Source organism: Rutilus rutilus (assembly GCF_951802725.1).
Source record: "Rutilus rutilus genome assembly, chromosome: 1".
Classification (NCBI taxonomy): Eukaryota; Metazoa; Chordata; class Actinopteri; order Cypriniformes; family Leuciscidae; genus Rutilus; species Rutilus rutilus.
In genome coordinates, this window is record NC_140209.1 from 12,586,797 (window position 1) to 12,607,612 (window position 20,816).

At 38.4% G+C, this 20,816-nt stretch overlaps 2 protein-coding genes across 3 annotated transcripts in view; one reads left to right on the forward strand and one right to left on the reverse strand.

The window, feature by feature from the left end:
- LOC311287787 (uncharacterized protein) overlaps positions 1 to 20,816 on the forward strand; it is a 449,286-nt gene that overhangs the window by 101,132 nt on the left and 327,338 nt on the right. The gene's annotated exons all lie outside the window — the stretch shown is intronic.
- On the reverse strand, positions 133 to 13,218 carry LOC311297802 (uncharacterized protein; the record flags this gene model as incomplete). The annotated part of the gene is made up of 3 exons (XM_084420244.1): positions 13,077 to 13,218; positions 1,598 to 2,166; positions 133 to 369 (listed from the first exon to the last, which is right to left on the reverse strand). The coding sequence occupies exons 1-3, from the start codon at positions 13,132 to 13,134 to the stop codon at positions 133 to 135; spliced, it is 864 nt and encodes a 287-aa protein (XP_084276370.1). The 5' UTR covers positions 13,135 to 13,218.

A 20,816-nucleotide genomic window follows, 5' to 3' on the forward strand; every position in this document is an offset into this window, starting at 1 on the left:
CCATAATACCGTTTACCTGGGACTGATTGCGTTACACACCTGCACCTCATTTACACACACTCATATAAACCACTTCCACGCACACATTCAATGCGAAGTCTTGATTCTGCCCTGGCCATCATTTCTGAGCGTTTATTCCCGTGTTTGATTTCTGTTATTGACCTTGGACTGTTTATCGTTTCGGATTCTCTGCTGCCTGCCCTGACCTGGATTGTCTATTGATTCCTGATTCTTGCTGCCTGCCTCGACCCCTGCCTGTTCACCTGGTTTGTCTCTGCCTAGCCTGCTTTGCCCTGTCTGCTGTGTTTGACCCTGCCTGTCTTGTCTACTCTCTAATAAAGCTGCAAATGGATCCCACTGTCTCTGCCTCTTCACAACAGATAGGCTGTACATGTGTAGGATATTGGAAATGTGAAAATAACTATAATGAAAAAACAAATACAAAGATGAGTGTTCAAGGCTAACATTTTCAGATGAAAATGAAATTAAGACTCACAGATAGAGAGATAATAGAGAATAATACAGTAACTGGTCAGATGATAATACAGTTTAGACTGTGTGATGTGCTGGAAGATGTGGCAATGCACAAGTATGGGGAAATAAGTCCACTCAAAATCAAGGGTCAGATAAAAGGCTCATAATTAGGGTAAGAGTACAGTAAATGATACAGAATGGGTCAAATATTATCCTATACCTTTAGTCTTGATAAGATGAAGTAAAAACGATAAAGTAATAATTACCTGGGATATTCCTAAAGAAATTCCAGAGTATTATATAAGACAAAAGATCTGCCATAACAAGCATATAAAATGACATGGGATTTTATTGGTAATTTTGGCAGAGGATGAAGAATTGTTCAATTTGAATAAGTTCTGGACTGTAAAGTATTTTTAAGGAATGAGTCCACTAGTTTGGTAATGAAACAATGTAAATCTGGTGAGCATCAGCATGTCATAATAATGAGATACTTTCTCATATGAAAATTTTACGTAATAATGAGATAATTTCTTATAATTATAATTCAGTGTCTCATAATAATGTGAAAAATGTGAAGCAGAATGCAAGCAACCACCAAGATGTCCTGTTGCTCATCATGGCTGTTAGGAAACTAACTTATACAGGAGAGACTTTAATGCTCAGCACATAAAGATGAACTACTTACTGTGATCTCAGACTGTGATTGTTTTCCATTTGTTTATCCACTGCATGTGTTCATGTGTCGCTTCAGTTCACTTTTAAAAGAGAATCTCTTTCCACACTGATCACACGTGTGCGGCTTCTCTCTGCTGTGGATCCTCTCATGTCTTTTCAAATCTGCTGACTGACTGAATCTCTTGTCACAGTGTGAACACTTGTAAGGTTTTTCTCCAGTGTGGATCCCCTCATGTGTTTTCAGAGATGATGATCGACTGAATCTAATGTCACATTGTGAACACTTGTAAGGCTTTTCTCCAGTGTGAATTCTCTGGTGCTCTTTTAAACTGTTCGCTGCAGTAAAAGTCTTCTTACACTCAAAGCACATGTACTCTCTCACACCAGTGTGGATTTTCTGATGTACTTTTAAATGTGGCAGCGATGAAAAACTCTTTCCACACACAGAACATGAATGCGGCTTCTCCTTCATATGAACTATCAGGTGTGACTTCAGGTGTGATGCACAGAGAAATGTTTTTCCACATTGATCACATGTGAACGGCTTCTCTCCGGTGTGGATCCTCATGTGAATCCTAAGAGATGATGATCGTGTGAAACTCTTCCCGCACTGATCGCATGCGCAAGGCTTTTCTCCCGTGTGGATCCTCATGTGAGACTTAAGATGTTGTTTTTGTGTGAAGCTCGTCCCGCAATGATCACATGTGAATGGCTTCTCTCTGGTGTGGATCCTCATGTGAACATCAAGATGTGGTTTTTGTGTGAAGTCTGTCCCGCATTGATCACATGTGTATGGCTTTTCTCCCGTGTGGATTCTCATGTGAATCTCAATGTGTTGTTTGCTTGGGAATCTCTTTCCACATTGAGTGCAGGTGAAAGATTTCTTGACTCTTCTTTTCTTATAAACTTTCTTTTTAGTCTCTGAGCAACTCAAAGGTTTTTCTCCAGGTTTGACATGATGTTCCTCCTCCACTTCACTCAGTTCTTCACTCTCCTCGCTCTCTTCCATCAGGTCTGAAGTGAAACAAAAATATTATTATTCATCAAAATATTACAAAAGAAAAAAAATTAAGTGAAAGAACATTAAAGTAGACAACTGCTATAAAATATTACCATTTTTCTGTTTTTTATTTTATTTTTTATTATTAATTAAATAAAGTGAGTTTCCCTGTGTTCCAGTTCGAGTTTGGCGAACTCATTTCCCGCTCTGCTCTCTATCAAAGTTATTTTTTAAGGAAATGTAATTAGAATAACGTCTATAATTTATGGAAAATACAACTTTAACAGTAACTATGAATCATATTTTGCTTAAGTTATGGAAAGTTAATTTGCTTGATAAAGTTTACTGTTTATTGCAACAACAACAAAAAGATTGCTAAAAAAGTTTTTTGCTAAAATGTTGAAACTATACTGAGAAATATCCAACATTTGGGTAATACATTTGGTTTTTGGAATTCATAATTCATAAAACATTTGGTATATTCCAACATGGTTGCAAACAAAAAAGTGAAATTAATTTAGTTAATTAAAAAATGAGTGTTTGCATCAAATAAAATTTAAAAGTGATTTTAAATACATAGAAAAACCTATTCAGGAGCCTGATCGAGACGGTACGCAGCACATCGCCTGAAACAACGATCATCGTGTCTGGACCGCTTCCCACGTACCGACTAGGACATGAAAGGTTCAGTAGATTATTTGCTCTAATGAATGGCTAATGTCATGGTGTAATGAACAGAAACTGCTCTTTGTAAATAATTGGAATCTGTTCTGGGAGCGACCTAGGCTCTTCCGTGCTGATGGCCTTCACCCCAGCAGAATCGGAGCGGCTCTTCTGTCAGACAACATCTCCAAGACGCTACACACCATATAACTAGTCAGTCAAAGTCCAAATCAGAGTCTTTGCTGTCCCAACTTAATTGATATAAGTACCAATGTAGAGCATTATATAACTGTGTCTATTCCTCATTTAGTGAGGTCAAACATTAAATCTACTGCAGGATCTAGGAAAAATATAATTGTGATTAAACCAGAAAATCTCAATATTAGTGAACAAAAACAATTTCTAAAGCTAGGTCTTCTAAACATTAGATCACTCACACCTAAGGTGGTTATTGTAAATGAAATAGTCACAGATAATAGCATCGATGTACTTTGCCTTACTGAAACCTGGCTTAAACCAAATGATTATTTCAGTCTTAATGAGTCTACTCCTCCTGGATACTGTTATAAGCATGAGCCCCGTCTGATTGGTCGTGGCGGTGGTGTTGCAACAATCTATAGAGTTATTCTTGATGTTATTCAGAAAACAGGTCACAGGTTTAATTCGTTTGAAGTACTTGTGCTAAATATTACGCTCTTAGATGTAAGAAAGAAATCCCTATTATCTCTAGCCTTGGCTACTGTATATAGACCTTTTAATTATATCACATGGAACCAATCCAACCGATATTGATATTATACCGCAAAGTGATGATGTCACTGACCATTACATGGTAACTTGCATATTACGTACTGCTGAAATTTGTCATGTTGCGCCACGTTATCGTCCAGGCAGAACAATCCTTCCAACCACTATAGATAGATTAGCAAATAGCTTACCTGATCTATCTCAGTTGCTCAGTGAACCCAAACAAACAGATGAACTAGAGGAAATGACTAACACTATGAGCACCATTTTCTCTAGTACATTAGACATTGTTGCACCAAATCTAGATTAAAAAAGGTTAGAGAGAAAACTAAAGCACCATGGTACAACAGTGCTACGCATGTTATCAAGAGAGAAACACGTAATTTAGAGCATAAATGGAAACAAACTAATTTAGAGGTCTTTAGAATCGCGTGGAAAGACAGTATGTCACGTTATAAAAAGGCCCTAAAAGCAGCCAGGGCTGAGCACCTCCGCAAACTAATAGAAAATAACCAAAATAATCCAAGGTTTTTATTTAACACTGTGGCTAGACTAACAAATAAACAGACGTTACCTGAGCAAAATATTCTGTTACAGTTTAGTAGTAATGACTTTATGAATTTCTTCACTGAGAAAATAGAAAGCATCAGAAACACAATTGTAAATGTACAATCTTTAACGGTGTCCTATGATTCAGCCTCAATTATCGCCCCCTCAAGAACAACTACAGCGCTTTACAACTATAGGACAGGAAGAGCTAAATAAACTTATCATTGCATCTAAACCAACAACATGTTTATTAGATCCAATACCCACTAAGCTACTGAAAGAAGTGTTACCTGTAGTGGAAGAGCCTCTTCTCAATATTATTAACTCATCTTTATCTTTAGGTCATGTTCCAAGAATATTCAAGTTGGCAGTTATAAAACCTCTCATTAAGAAACCACAATTAGATCATAATAACCTAGCAAATTACAGACCAATTTCAAATCCTCCATTTATGTCTAAAATACTAGAAAAAGCTGTGTCCGCTCAATTGTGCTCTTTCTTGCAAGAAAATTATATCTATGAAAAATTTCAGTCAGGATTCAGGCCACATCATAGCACTGAAACTGCGCTCGTTAAAATTACAAATGATTTACTTCTAGCTTCTGACCAAGGCTGTATCTCAATACTAGTTTTACTCGACCTTAGCTCTGTGTTTAACACTATAGATCAGTGGTCTTCACTATTTTTTCATGAGAGCCGCACTGATAGGACAAAGTCAGTAGGAGAGCCATTTTACCGCAAAGTATAAAAAGTTACATCCAGTCATAAATACCATGTCTGCCTATCAATCTGTAACCCCTGAACATACAATATGCAGTGCAAATACAAAAGGGTGAAATTTTGTCTGTTTAAATGGGGAAAAAATCAAAGATAATGTCAGTAAACTATGGAGTGCCGCAAGGATCTGTGTTGGGCCCTCTGCTATTCTCAATATATATGATGCCACTTGGTAATATTATAAGAAAACATGGAATTCATTTCCACTGTTATGCTGATGACACTCAAATCTATATTTCATCACAACCAGATGAAAACACTAAATTATCTAAATTGACAGAGTGTGTTAAAGATATAAAATACTGGATGACGTGTGATTTTCTGCTATTAAATTCAGATAAACCGGAGGTATTACTTATTGGTCCAAAAAACTGCCCACAAAACCTCTTACAATACAACTTTAATTTAGAAGGATGTCCTGTTACTTTATCCTCTACAGTAAAAGACCTGGGTGTTATATTAGACCGCAACTTGTCTTTCGAAAATCATATTTCATATGTTACAAGAACAGCCTTTTTCCACCTTAGAAACATTGCTAAGCTACGTAACATGCTATCTGTTTCTGATGCAGAAAAGTTAGTTCATGCATTCATGACCTAGAGACTAGATTACTGTAATGCCTTATTAGCTGGTTGTCCTGCATCCTCAATAAACAAGCTACAGTTAGTCCAAAATGCAGCTGCTAGAGTTCTTACTAGATCAAGAAAATATGATCATATAACACCAATTCTATCATCTCTACATTGGTTACCTATTAAGTTCTGTATCAATTACAAAGTATTACTACTGACCTATAAAGCCCTAAATGGTTTAGCTCCTGGGTATTTAACAGATCTTCTATCGCCCTACAATCCATCGCGCTCTTTAAGATCACTAAATTCGAGGCTTCTGGTCATTCCTAGGATATCTAAATCCACTAAAGGAGGGAGGGCGTTTTCACATTTAGCTCCTAAACTCTGGAATGGCCTTCCTGATATTGTTCGAGGCTCAGATTCGCTGTCCCAGTTTAAAACTAGATTAAAGACGCATCTCTTTAGCCAAGCATTCACATAATACTTACCTTTTATACTACAGTTAAATCGGATCGAATGCATTAATATTATGAACAGCAGCTATCTGCTCTTCTGTTGTCATCTCGGGACACTGAAGAGACGACTCGACGCCCGTGAAGAGACGACTCGACGCTGGCGATATGTTATGCCCTAAATTTATACATGATTAACTAACTGTTTTTTTCTATGTATGTATTGTGAAAAGCGCTATACAAATAAATTTGAATTGAATTAATTATTTAAGAAACATGACTATGCGTTCATAAATGATTAATAAGTGATATGTTCATTATTGTATGTATGTTTTGTAGATTCAGTTAGAAGTCATTTACAATTGATTAGTAAATGATTAACTAATCATATACAAATGTTTAATAAATAAAGTATTTTTTGTATGTATGTATGTATGTGCCAATTAGAGGGTGCAGAAAGTGTTGTAAATGCCTTGAATACATGTACAGATCATTTGTAACATATTTACGAGTGATGAATAGTTTACACTTTAGATTAGGGGATGCAGAAAGTGTTGTAAATGATTTATAACACTTTCTGCATCCCCTAATCTAAAGTGTAAACTATTCATCACTTGTAAATGTGTTACATATACATTCGTAGATAACATTCGTAGCTCTTATGCCTTTTTGATTCTTGAAGTGGTAATCTACGAATGATGTGTAAGACATTTACAAGTGATGAATAGTTTACACTTTAGATTAGGGAATGCAGAAAGGGTTGTAAATGATTTATTCATGCGTTTACACATCTATAACAGGTGTTGAACACTGTAGTGTAGTGTGTAGTGTAGTGTAGTGTAGTGTGCACTGCAGTGTAAGTGCTGACTGGTGAGGGTATAGACAGCTGTCTTCTGTAGTGTGTAGTGTAGTGTGTAGTGCAGTGTGTACTGCAGTGTAAGTGTTGACTGGTGAGGGTATAGACAGCTGTCTTCTGTAGTGTGTAGTGTAGTGTAGTGTGCACTGTAGTGTAAGTGCTGACTGGTGAGGGTATAGACAGCTGTCTTCTGTAGTGTGTAGTGCTGTGTGTACTGCAGTGTAAGTGCTGACTGGTGAGGGTATAGACAGCTGTCTTCTGTAGTGTGTAGTGTAGAGTAGTGTGCACTGCAGTGTAAGTGCTGACTGGTGAGGGTATAGACAGCTGTCTTCTGTAGTGTGTAGTGTAGTGTGTAGTGCAGTGTAAGTGCTGACTGGTGAGGGTATAGACAGCTGTCTTCTGTAGTGTGTAGTGTAGTGTGTAGTGCAGTGTAAGTGCTGATTGGTGAGGGTATAGACAGCTGTCTTCTGTAGTGTGTAGTGTAGTGTGTAGTGCAGTGTAAGTGCTGATTGGTGAGGGTATAGACAGCTGTCTTCTGTAGTGTGTACAGCAGTGTAAGTGCTGACTGGTGAGGGTATAGACAGCTGTCTTCTGTAGTGTGTAGTGTAGTGTGTACTGCAGTGTAAGTGCTGACTGGTGAGGGTATAGGCAGCTGTCTTCTGTAGTGTGTAGTGTAGTGTGTAGTGTGTACTGCAGTGTAAGTGCTGATTGGTGAGGGTATAGACAGCTGTCTTCTGTAGTGTAGCGTGTAGTGTAGTGTGTACTGCAGTGTAAGTGCTCACTGGTGAGGGTATAGACAGCTGTCTTCTGTAGTGTGTAGTGTAGTGTGTACTGCAGGGTAAGTGCTGACTGGTGAGGGTATAGACAGCTGTCTTCTGTAGTGTGTAGTGTAGTGTAGTGTAGTGTGCACTGCAGTGTAAGTTTTGACTGGTGAGGGTATAGACAGCTGTCTTCTGTAGTGTGTACTGCAGTGTAAGTGCTGACTGGTGAGGGTATAGACAGCTGTCTTCTGTAGTGTATAGTGTAGTGTGTACTGCAGTGTAAGTGCTGACTGGTGAGGGTATAGACAGCTGTCTTCTGTAGTCTGTAGTGTAGTGTGTAGTGTAGTGTGTACTGCAGTTTAAGTGCTGATTGGTGAGGGTATAGACAGCTGTCTTCTGTAGTGTATAGTGTGTAGTGTAGTGTGTACTGCAGTGTAAGTGCTGACTGGTGAGGGTATAGACAGCTGTCTTCTGTAGTCTGTAGTGTAGTGTGTACTGCAGTTTAAGTGCTGATTGGTGAGGGTATAGACAGCTGTCTTCTGTAGTGTAGTGTGTAGTGTAGTGTGTACTGCAGTGTAAGTGCTGACTGGTGAGGGTATAGACAGCTGTCTTCTGTAGTGTTTAGTGTAGTGTGTACTGCAGTGTAAGTGCTGACTGGTGAGGGTATAGACAGCTGTCTTCTGTAGTCTGTAGTGTAGTGTGTACTGCAGTGTAAGTGCTGACTGGTGAGGGTATAGACAGCTGTCTTCTGTAGTCTGTAGTGTAGTGTGTACTGCAGTGTAAGTGCTGACTGGTGAGGGTATAGACAGCTGTCTTCTGTAGTCCGTAGTGTAGTGTGTACTGCAGTGTAAGTGCTGACTGGTGAGGGTATAGACAGCTGTCTTCTCTGAAACACATGGAGTCTTTAAACACTGTGCACCTGATGTGAGCAAAACATACAAAAAAATTTAACATCATTTATTAAACATTTATGAAACGCATAGTCATGTTTTGTAAATGATAGGTTAATCATTAACTAATCAATTGTAAAAGACTTACAACTGAACATTATTATAAAGTGTTACCGTCTTTTGATGAGAACTCTCTTGGGAGTCAGAGTGATTAAAAGGACTCTGCACCCAGGTGTTGCGTATCTGTCTTTCTCAGTTGGCTTGCCTAAGTTAAAGGTCAATATATACATAGTTTTAACATAGTCTGTTAAGTGCATTTCCTCATGTGCATTTCTCTAGGGAGGAGTAAAAGGGATTAATGTCGGTCCTGCTTTCCTAAGGAGTGAAATGTGTTATCAGTTTGTTATGGTGTGCTGCTTTTCTGATAATGAACTCAGGCCTTCTTTAGCCTTGAAGAGGACTGTTGTTCGTTAGTGTTGTGTGTGCGTTTGACATTCTTTGCAGGTTCTTAACCCTGTGATGAAAGATCTATGGACTCGAAGACACCACTCTCAGACCTGGGGCCTCATGTACAAAGACTTGCGTGGCATTCATACTAAAACATTGTGTATGGACAAAGCTGTAAATGTGTACGCACAAAAAAAAAACAGATGTATGAATCTCTGTGTACGAAGGATCCCACGCATATTCTCTTTGTACATCCCAGTTAATGTAAAATTGAGCACACATGCACGAGCACAACGCCCCACCCAGTCTCCTCCCTTAATTAAATCAATTTAAATATGGTAATGAGTCCACTTTGGCAAAAGAAAGCAGTAAGAAAATGGCTAAAGCAAGCGGCAAGAAACTAAACTTTACAGAAAGTGAATTGGAGGTGCTACTGTCAGAGGTAGAAACGAGAAAAAATATTTTATTTTGGAACTTAGTCCTCTGGAATTAATAACAAAAGGAAAAAATATGAGTGGGAGAGTTTGGCTGATGCCGTCAATGAAGTGGGATCTGAAAGTGGCACTGTAAATGACCTTAAAGTCTACGTGAACCGGAAGTTGCAAACGACTTTTCTCCAGTGTTGTGACGTACTTCCAAGTGAAACGGAATATTGAACAGAGGGCAGGGTTTTAGTGTCAGCGCTCCTCCTCTCCATCTCTCGCTCATAGCAGACTAACGGTTTGAGGGGAGTGGTTAAGCGTTTTTCAACCCAAGCCGTCAAGCCTACGTCATCAGAAAAAGACGCCATTTCAGACCGGAAGTAACTTTTCAGACTTTGATTAAAGATTATTAGAATTTTTTTCTGTGTATTAACTTGCACGGATTAATTGTTCACCACAAGACTAGTAATATGCGCTAACAAAGCAAATAGGGTCAATTTTGATTTCATGTCGACTTTAAAAAGAAAAGGTGGACGTTAAACCAAAGCTGACATTGCCATAGACTAAGGGTTGTATCAATTGATAGAATATTTCCATAAGGCTCGTGTGACATTATATGTCAATTAATTTATAAATTGCAAATTAATAGCAATGCTTCCCTCAGGTGCTGGTGCGATAGACTTGTAGAACAATTCGTTGTGTAATGTTTGCAACTTCACTTCATTGCCTGTAAGAGTCGCCAACGGACAAAAACAATGAGAAATGGACGTACGCCAGACATGAAGTTGGCGTGGAGGAACGCACATTCTTCAACTGATTGTTTGTTCTTTACTGTTATTGTGAAGCGTCCTTGAGCTTGGGAAAGGCGCAATGTTAATTAGACATATTATTATTATCAGCTAAACCTTTTAAGGATTTAATTACTAAGAAAGATAAAGTATATATAAAAAAGAGTTGATAAACATACAGTATGGTTATTAGAAAATGAGCTTTGGAGTAAGAATAATTTGATATTAGTCGAATAAGAAAGGAAGGAAGGTAGAATTACTTTGGGGGGGGGGGGGGGGGAAACATTGTATCTTACAAACAGTGTAAAATAACTAATTAAAGACCAAAGAAAAGAAAAAAAAGAAAGAGTATAAAATACTTCTAACATGCTCTTTTATTTAAAAAGAGTGAAACGATATAAAGAAATAGGTCTCTTACCTATATTTGTGATAACTGCGTTAAAGATCCTAGAATGGAGCAGAACAAACTCATTCTAGCGTGTGTGTGTGTGTGTGTGTGTGTGTGTGTGTGTGTGTGTGTGTGTGTGTGTGTGTGTGTGTGTGTGAGAGAGAGAGAGAGAGAGAGAGAGAGAGAGAGAGAGAGAGAGAGAGAGAGAGAGAGAGAGAGAGAGAGAGAGAGAGAGAGGGAGAGAGAGAGAGAGAGAGAGAGCGAGACAGCAGGAATGCAGATTTATGGGGTAATAAAACTACTGATAGTGTGTCTCTGGATGGAGCCAAGTTAAAGAGAATCAAATAAGCAAAGTTGAACGTGAGTAAAAGTGTTCAATAATGTGTCATACATGATACAAAGATAAATATGAAACGAGACTGGACATGACAGAGCAAGTAAATGAGGCTGTAAACAAATAATGTAAATTTGTTGGCAATGGCTTGGATATCTTACACCGTAAGTATACGAATGAAGAAAACCCTTAACAGAAGGGGAATATGTGTTAGTGGAGTTTTAGAAGGGGAATAAAGCCCAATTTAAAGAGAAAATCTTCTAACACAGAAAACAAGAACTAGGAACTCCAGAAGCAAAAACTGAAGAGTGTTTAAGAAGGAGCCGAATGATTAATGACTTAGAGATGTCTTACGGAGAGCTCAACTTTATGTTCTATCTTTCAGGAGATAGAGTCTGGATCGAGATGTTGGACTAACAGAGTGTCCCAGAATAACACAGTGACAGGAGAAAGGCTTCTTTGAGTCAATGGTTGTGGTAACATTGATGAACATAGCAGTAGTCATGGTGGTGTTCTGGGTTGTAGTCAAAATTTAAAAAATTTTAATAAAAAAATCAAGACACTGTGGAAATAAGGTGAGACATATTGACAACCTTTGTGAACGAGATTGATATGGAGGATCTAAAAGAAAAAAAAAAACTATTGATTTAGTACCTAATGAATTATCATTGATAGGTGGGAAAAAATGTAAATGTAAGACATTTAATGAAGATTGCAAGGGGTAGTATACAAGAGAAAAGTATACGTTATATGAAACTTTGCAGAAATTAAGAAATCCAATTCCTAGTTTAAAATGGTATAGAGAATCCAATAAAAAGCTGAAGTAACTTTAGGAGGTGAAAAGTTTTGGGAAGAATGTCTAGATGACAATCGTAATGAGAGTGCTAAATGAAATACAATTGGAAATTACATAAAATATGTAGTAGTATGATATTAAGAGAATTAAACAATCAAGTTAGAAATCAAACTTGAAAAACTGAGAGAGATGGACTGGATAGGCTGTACATGTGTAGGATATTGGAAATGTGAAAATAACTATAATGAAAAAACAAATACAAAGATGAGTGTTCAAGGCTAACATTTTCAGATGAAAATGAAATTAAGACTCAAATATTGAGAGATAACAGAGAATAATACAGTAACTGATCAGGTGATAATACAGTTTAGACTGTGTGATGTGCTGGAAGATGTGGCAATGCACAAGTGTGCGGAAACAAGTCCACTCAAAATCAAGGGTCAGATAAAAGGCTCATAATTAGGGTAAGAGTACAGTAAATGATACAGAATGGGTCAAATATTATCCTATACCTTTAGTCTTGATAAGATGAAGTAAAAACGATAAAGTAATAATTACCTGGGATATTCCTAAAGAAATTCCAGAGTATTATAAGACAAAAGATCTGCCATAACAAGCATGTAAAATAACATGAGATTGTATTGATAATTTGGCAGAGGATGAAGAATTGTTCAATTTGAATAAAGTTCTGGACTGTAAAGTATTTTGAAGGAATGAGTCCAAGCATATATGCAGGATGGGCATGTTTGAATCAGACATTGGACAGTAATATTAGAAGGAATGATATAAATCAAGCAAGAAAAAGATTTTTGCTAATTGAGGAAAAAAAACACATATGGAACACTGAAGTGAGTGGTAAATAATATAAATTAAATATAGTCACAATAGTGTTTTGATTATTCTTGAGTTGTCTGTTTTTTTTTTTTTTTTTTTTTTTGGAATATGTAAATTATTAAAGAAATGTAAAAGGGGTGTGAATAAAGCCTATGACATTGACTTACATCCGGTAAGACCTTCATCTAAGAGAGTAGGTGTTGTGAGACTGTACATAGCATTGTGTGTCTAATAACAGACGCAGAGAACTAGAGACTGGAGAGACCAGCACATCTCAACATGATATACAGCAGACTGACCCTTACACAACCTTTCAGAGGCCCGGAGGAACATGGCATGTACAACACACTGATACATACATACATACATATACAATGTTATAAACTATATTGAGAAATCTCTGACATTTTGGTAACATGTGAAATAAAAAGGTTATAATATTATTCAGTTTAACCTGATGTTGACACTTAATATGAACATTTCTCAAACCTCACTTTACTGACCATTTGTTGAAAACCAAAAAGTTTATTTATTATAGTAAATAAAACTCTCACAGCTCCTGAGATTATCTAAATGTGCTGAAGTGCATGAATGTTTCTAACATGAATGTTCTTCAGACTCATGAATGAATGAAGAATAAACACCAACCTCTTTGTTCTTCAGGATCTTCAGTGTGTTTCATTCTGCAGGGTTCTGGATCACTCATGTTCTCACTGTCCTCTTTAATAAACTCAGTCTTTGCAGATTTCAGCTCTTCCTGATGCTCTGATGCTCGTCTTCACTTGTAGCTGATGGGAATATACAGCATTTATTGGAGAATTACTGTGGGAGGAGCTTAATTGGTGATGTAATTACTGTGGGAGGGGCTTCAATTATGGTACATTTTAGTGGGAGGAGCTGATCTGCCAAAATCTAAAATAAATCAGTAACTGAGTTTGTTTTAGTAAGATCAAATACCTGATGTCAAGTTTTAGTGTCTGTATCTAATAAAATTTTAAATCAAATTGTTTTGTTTTTTATAAACATAGAAAACCCATTAAATGCAAGTAAAGTGTCTATTTTACAGTTTTTCACAATTGCTAAGTTCTAAGAGAAGCACATTCTCAACAGCCTAAACCGATTTGTGGAATAAATCAGTCTTTCTGCAAAACCTTAAACAAGTTCAGGCAGTTCGACGCTGTTTGCAGATATCCTGCACTCTTTCTGCAAACCTCTAAACACATTCTCACTCGCTAAAACACATTTGAGACTGTGATGCATTTGTGTCGTAGCAATTGTGAAAAACTGTAATGTTTCAAATAGCTTTTGTGAAAACAAAATGTCAAAATATGGGTGAAATAATGTTTTATCATCATTCAATTTAGAGATATATTTATGTAAAAATGAAACAACATGTGTTTGTGTGTGTGTGTGTGTGTGTGTGTGTGTGTTTGTGTGTGTGTGTGTGTGTGTTGTATCAACCATTGGACAGACTGAATATAGGTCTATTTGACCTGTGCAGTGTGTGTTTCTGTCTTTGTGTGTGTGTGTGTGTGTGTGTGTGTGTGTGTGTGTGTGTGTGTGAAAGAGCGCTGCAGTTTCTTCTTCTAGTTTCTTCAAGTTTGAGTAGCCTCTCGCTGCATCCTGCGGTGGACGTCCAACCCGGCCACATCCAAGTGTGACGTCAGAAGCCACCACGCCCATGCCCAAATTGCTATATCATCCAGTTCGGCAGGTGGCGCTGTCACAAAAAACTAGGGTCCTGTTACCGGGGTCTTAAAGCTGCAGCATTGACAGTATATAAACGAGCTGCAGCCTCCGATTGTGCAGGAATATACTATTGATTTTAAGTAGTATAGTGAATGTGTTGCTCTGAATAACTGTGACATTGGTTATTTTAAGAAAAAGTTATCACGCTTGCATAGATGGGTAATTTTAGACCCATGTGTGTAAACTTGATGTATTAACACAAAATATTAAATTAAAATATTAATTTGTGACCAAGATATTTTGAACTATGATGATATTCTGATGTTATATTTTGATATGTTAAACTCATAAAACCTGTACAGAAGGGGAAGCGAAAGATTAACTGGTTTTTATGTATTAGAATATTGTGCAAAAGTTCATTTATTTCAGTAATTCAACATAGCTGTAAGCCATAATCATCAAATTTATAACACAAAGGCTTGAAATATCTCACTTTGCATGTAATGAGACTATATTATATATTAGTATCAGCTTTTAGTTGAATTACTGAAATAAATTAACTTTTGCACGATATTCTAATTTTTCGAGTTTCACCATATTGGTTCTTTAACTTAAGGTTTACATAAATTCCATTCTGCTGTTCTATTATTTGATTTCAAAGTCATTTGCTATAACAGGCATTAACTAATAAGTGAATTCTTAATTTGGTTGTAAAAATGCAATATTTCTATGACCACATTTTTTTTAATTTAGAAGGGGTAACTATAAGTGCAGTTTGGAGTACATATAATTAAGAAAGTGACAAAAACTCGTTTTAGTTTAAGTATAGATGCTCCCTTATACGTTTATTATAGCAAAACCATGATTATTGATTACCATTTGTGTAACAGAAATACAAGAGAAATACAAAAATATCATTTTAAGGTACATTGTTTACTTTTTACTACCATGTCATTAACTTACAAAACCAGTGAGCAATGCAGAGGTAACGTATTGTCTAATACAGCTGTTGAGGGAGTAATTGTGAATTAGACCATTCCAAGCTAGCCAAAGCGTCACAATTTAACTACACCAATAATCTGTTGCATCACACCTCTACACCAATAACCTCATCTTTATTATAAACCAATAACTATGATAACAACCGTAAATATATTTCCGACAGGAAGCAGCGCAATTTTGCGCATGCGTACAACAAATCGAGTCACGTGCCGTATTTGGACATGGGCGTGGCTTCTAACGTCACACTTGGATGTGGGCCGGGTTGGACGTCCACCGCAGGATGCAGCGAGCTGTACTTGTCAAGTTTCTGAAAAATTTTTTCGAGTATACGTCAGCTGGGGCGGAATTTCCTTATATGGGTCCTAAGGGCACTTCTTAGCGCGGGCGCACGCGCACTCGTAGACCAGAGCAAGAGAGCGAAAGCAGTTCGCCCATCAAAGCGCTCTGCTCGGCTTTAGGGAAGTCAATGTCACCAAGGAAGTGTGTTTTTGGTTGCCAGAGCAAGACAACCCTGCACAGATTCCCAAAGAACCCTGGGTAAAGGGACCAGTGGATGGAGTTTGTTTTTCCTGAGCATCAACGGACTGTTTGTTCCCTGCATTTCGACAATGATTGTTTTACAAACAAAGCCCAGATCGACGGATTTGCAGATCTTCTAATGCTTAAGGATCGAGCAGTCGCAATGATAAATTGTGCTCGTTTTTTTCCGGAAAGACTCGGTACAGCCTATCTTTCTTTTATAAATATAATAAAACTAAAGACTTTTTGGAGATATGAAGGATGCGATACTACTCTATAGGTACTCAAGATTAACAGGAGATTGAGTGAAAATGAGCATTTCACCCCCCCTTTAAAACTATCGACATTTGTCGTATCATATACAGACAGGAACTCAAAAGTCTTTACGACACCCTGTCAAAATAAAAGTTCGGTTTAACTTGAAATAACAGAATAGAGGCTTACTATCGTACATTAGAGTGTACTTCGATTAATAGTGATGATGATAATAATAATAATAAAACAAACTCAAAGGTCTTCATTGAAATTACAGAAATTGCACACAGTAAAAACATACTTTATAAATGTAGAGATCAGTTAGTCTATGATTAAAACCGCAAAGACTGTATTAAAGATTGTTTCTGTCTTACTCTCTTGCGCATGTGGCCACATTCCTTTGCCCCATAAAACCAACTTATCTGATCATGGTAGGACCTTCTTGCCCTGTTTGGGGGATGGGACCACAGATCCCAGAGTGAAGTTTAAAGATTATTTTGTACATATACCAAATAATTGTGTCTGAGTCGTTACAGATTCCTTTATCCATGAAGCTCTTCCCGAATTGATCACATGTGTAAGGTTTCTTTCTGGTTCTTCCATCAGGTCTAAAAGAATCATGTGACATTTCAAATGAGAGAAAAAATGTGAAATAAAAAGTGAAGCCACAAGTCAAGACCACTAACGAGTTCAATAGTCATTTTAAACAAGTCGAATCTGGTTTGAGGATGGTTCCAAACATGACAGAATGTTTCAGGAACATCATACTAATGTCACCGGTGCAGGCCGGGGCGGACTCGGATGACCAGCCGCCCCTGACTCCAGACACCACCGTGAGGAGCCGACACCACAGGCACGCGACAGACGGACAAAAGAGGAGGAGGCAAGTAATTTAGTTCACAAGTAACAATCTTTATTAAATAGTAATCAACTTGAGGAAAGAATGAGCAACTCTTGTCTTCTAAGGCTATTCGGCCGGAGTAGCCGCTGGATCGATTCTTCACTGTCTTCGAGACCCAATGGTGTGATAGTGGCTGGGAAGGCTTACTCCACAGCGTTGCTGCACATCTGCAGGACTCAGACAGTAAGCAACAGGTAATGTATGCTTCTCAGTATCAGATACGTCGTCGGGCACAATGGTAGGACAGTGACTCTAAAAACTTACTTCACAGCGTTGCTGCACATCTGCAGGACTCAGACGGTAAGTAACAGGTAATGTTTCTTCGCCCAACAGCAGATGCTTTTATCAGGACGTGAGAGGGGAATTGTGACTTTAAAACTCACTTCACAGCGTTGCTGCACATCTGCAGGTCTCGGACGGTAGGTAACAGGTAATGTTTCTTCGTCCAACAGCAGATTCTCTTATCAGGACATGAAAGGGAAATTGTGACTTTAAAACTCACTTCACAGCGTTGCTGCACATCTGCAGGTCTCGGACAGTAGGTAACAGGTAATGTTTCTTCGTCCAACAGCAGATTCTCTTATCAGGACGTGAGCGGGGAATTGTGACTTTAAAACTCACTTCACAGCGTTGCTGCAGTCTTCAGGATTCTTCCCTCAGCATCACTCACTTTCATCAGACATTAGCGAGAGACTCAATAGGCAGCTTTACCAGCGATGTTGTACATCTTCAGAGCTCCATCAGTAAGCATAACAATTCAGACTTTTCCCCAGCCATATGGTTCTTCACGAGACTTGTAATTTCAGAGAGAGAGAGAGAGAATTAACAGGAGCCTTCAATGAGGAATTACTTCACGACAATATTCAGTGAAAGAGAGGATAATACAAAGCATTACTTCACCAGTTCAGTTATATCGTTCTGGAATTTAGATGGAGACCAGTAGATCATCTCACAAGAATGAAAGCAGGCGTTGGGAGACTCTTCTCAGCAAAGCACACAGCACTCGTGTTCACTACAAATCCACAGCATTAATTCAGCGTGCATCGGGTAAGGCAAACAACTGCAAATCACTCACACACAGTAGGGCTGATCAGAAACCTCGCTTCATCCATGCATTTCAATGGGAACGTTCCACTCTCAATTCCTCTCCAGTCTTTCTGAAACAGATATCCTCCTCAACAGTAAATTTCACATTCCCAGTCTTTTCTTCCAGCTCTACATTTGATTCAACGATGTAATTGATTCACTTATCTTTCTCTCTTCCTCCTCCAGCGCAGATCCAAGCAGCAGTTCAATCCAGTAATATTCCACAAGCAGCTCTAACGACAGACTCCAATGGCAGCTCCCCACCCACACGAGTCCCCAGGACCACAACGCCCAAAGTGAGCACCCAAACAGGAGATCCTCCACCCCACAGCACGACGACAGAGACCCAGTCGAACAACCGGTCAACCGAACACCGACCAGCAACCGCACCACAAGCAACCATCCCCACCGACCGAATCCAACTCGACCCCACTCCACACCACCCAACACCAAGACTGGACACCACGCACTCGACGACTCCCGGACACCACCTCTCTTCTCTCCTGAACGGCTCCTTTATCCTCCTCTTGTGAAGCGAACAGCCTGTACAAACGCCGCTCCTCTCTCTCTCTCACACCTGCCGTGCATCAGCGGTAATCAGGTTGGACAATATCTCCGCTACACCCGGAACCGGAGTGAGGAGTTACACCAAAATAATTCCCCTCGGGAAACATGGAAAGAAAACAAAGGTTCCGCTTTTCCCCGCATTTTGTCACCCGTGACACTAACCTTTAAATAACATTATATTAACATTCAGCAAACTGGGCATTTGTATGTTCTTGGAATGTTACAAATCAACATTCCTGGAATGTTGAATTTTAAATAAAGTTGAAAGGAACATGTTTGAGGAACATTTCACATTTTAAAACACATACCTCTAACGTTAAAAAACTGGTCATTTTTACGTTCCCAAAACCAACATTTGGTTCTGAATATTTGGAGAATGTTCTTATAAAAAACTACTTACCATGACTGTGGTGATGTGGTTCCTCCACTGCATGGATATTCATGTGTAGCTTCAGGTGACTTTTAATAGTGAAACTCTTCCCAGACTGATCACACGTGTGCGGTTTTTCTCCAGTGTGAATTCTCTCATGTGTTTTCAGATCTCCTGACCGACTAAATCTCTTGTCACAGTGTGAACACTTGTAAGGTTTTTCTCCAGTGTGAATTCTCTTGTGTCGTTTTAAACTGTCCGCTGAAGTAAAAGTCTTCTCACACTCAAAGCAAATGTACTCTCTCACACCAGTGTGAATTTTCTGATGTGTATATAAATTACACCGCTGTGAAAAACTCTTTCCACACACAGAACATGAATGCGGCTTCTCCTTCGTATGAACTCTCAGGTGTTTCTTCAGGTCTGATGCCCTAATAAATGTTTGGCCGCATTGATCACATGTGAACGGTCTCTCTCCAGTGTGGATCATCATGTGAATCTCAAGGCTTGATGATTGTGTGAAACTCTTCCCACACTGATCACATGTGAACGGCTTCACTCCAGTGTGGATCATCATGTGAACATCAAGGTTTGCTGATTGTGTGAATCTCTTCCCACACTGATCACATGTGAACGGTCTCTCTCCGGTGTGGATCATCATGTGACATTTAAGATATTGTTTGCTTGTGAAACTCTTTTCACACTGATCACAAATGAATGGTTTCTCGCCTGTGTGAACTCTCATGTGAACATCAAGACTTTGTTTGCTTGATAGACTCTTTCCACACTGAGTGCAGGTGAAAGATTTCTTGGCTCTTGTTTTCTTTAAAAATGTCTTTTTAGTCTTTGAGCGACTCAAAGGTTTTTCTCCAGGTTTGACATGACTTTCCTCCTCCACTTCACTCAGTTCTTCACTCTTCTCCTTCACTTCACTCAGTTCTTCTCTCTCCTCCTTCATTTCACTCAGTTCTTCTCTCTCCTCCTTCACTTCACTCAGTTCTTCACTTTCCACCTTCACTTCACTCAGTTCTTCACTCTCCTCCTTCACTTCCATCAGGTCTGAAATCAAAGAGAAAAAGTTATTTCATTTTCAGTACAACAGAAATAATTCAAAGAGAGGAATATGAAGTGAAAGGACAGATATTAGTTTTATGTGTTAGAATAATCAATAAAGTTTGTTTGAATTTTAAAGGAACCGTATGTAAGAAATGTATTTCAATTAATCACAAAATGGCCCTGATATGTCACTAGACATTTAGAAATCATGTTCATTTCAAATACTTATATCACTGACAACAGTAGTACAGCCATGATATTGTCATTTAAAAAGTGAAGTTGGAGCCCTCAACTGATGTTGATGTTGTCATTTTGAGTTTTGGCCTGATGCCACACCCTCCACCTATCTACCAATCACGAAGTCAGTAGTGTTTCAGCATCCGGGTTGCCAGCTCTGCTCTAGTTACCACAGCTGCAGCTACAAACGTGTCGGATAAAAAATGTCTAACGTTACGAAACCTAAAAGACCACTTTATGAATCCGAAATACGTCTTGACAAAGTCCAAAATAAAACAAGGATTTGTATAGGATATGCCTTTGAAAGATTGAGACAGCTGAAAACAGAGAAGAATTGTTGGTTTGGAAGCACTAGGAGCAATTCTAAGTAAAATAACTTTTTGTAACATCCATAACACCAATGAAAAGCACATTGTAGCTGATGATGTGAATAATTTGGCCCACTTGAAACATTTTGTAGCCTACTTGTTTTTCATGCAATTTCTACAGCCTAAAATAGTAGAATGTCATGTAATCTTTCACATCACATATTTTACACCGCTCTACAATAATTTGAAAGTGATTGCAGTACCAGTTTTGGCCACAATTTTACATACGGTTCCTTTAAGTGTTTAGAGAACGCATGTTAAGCTAAATTCTTCATTTAGACCTAGAGGTTCTATTGATAATATCACCACCTCTGGGTGGGGGTGTGATTTTCTCAATT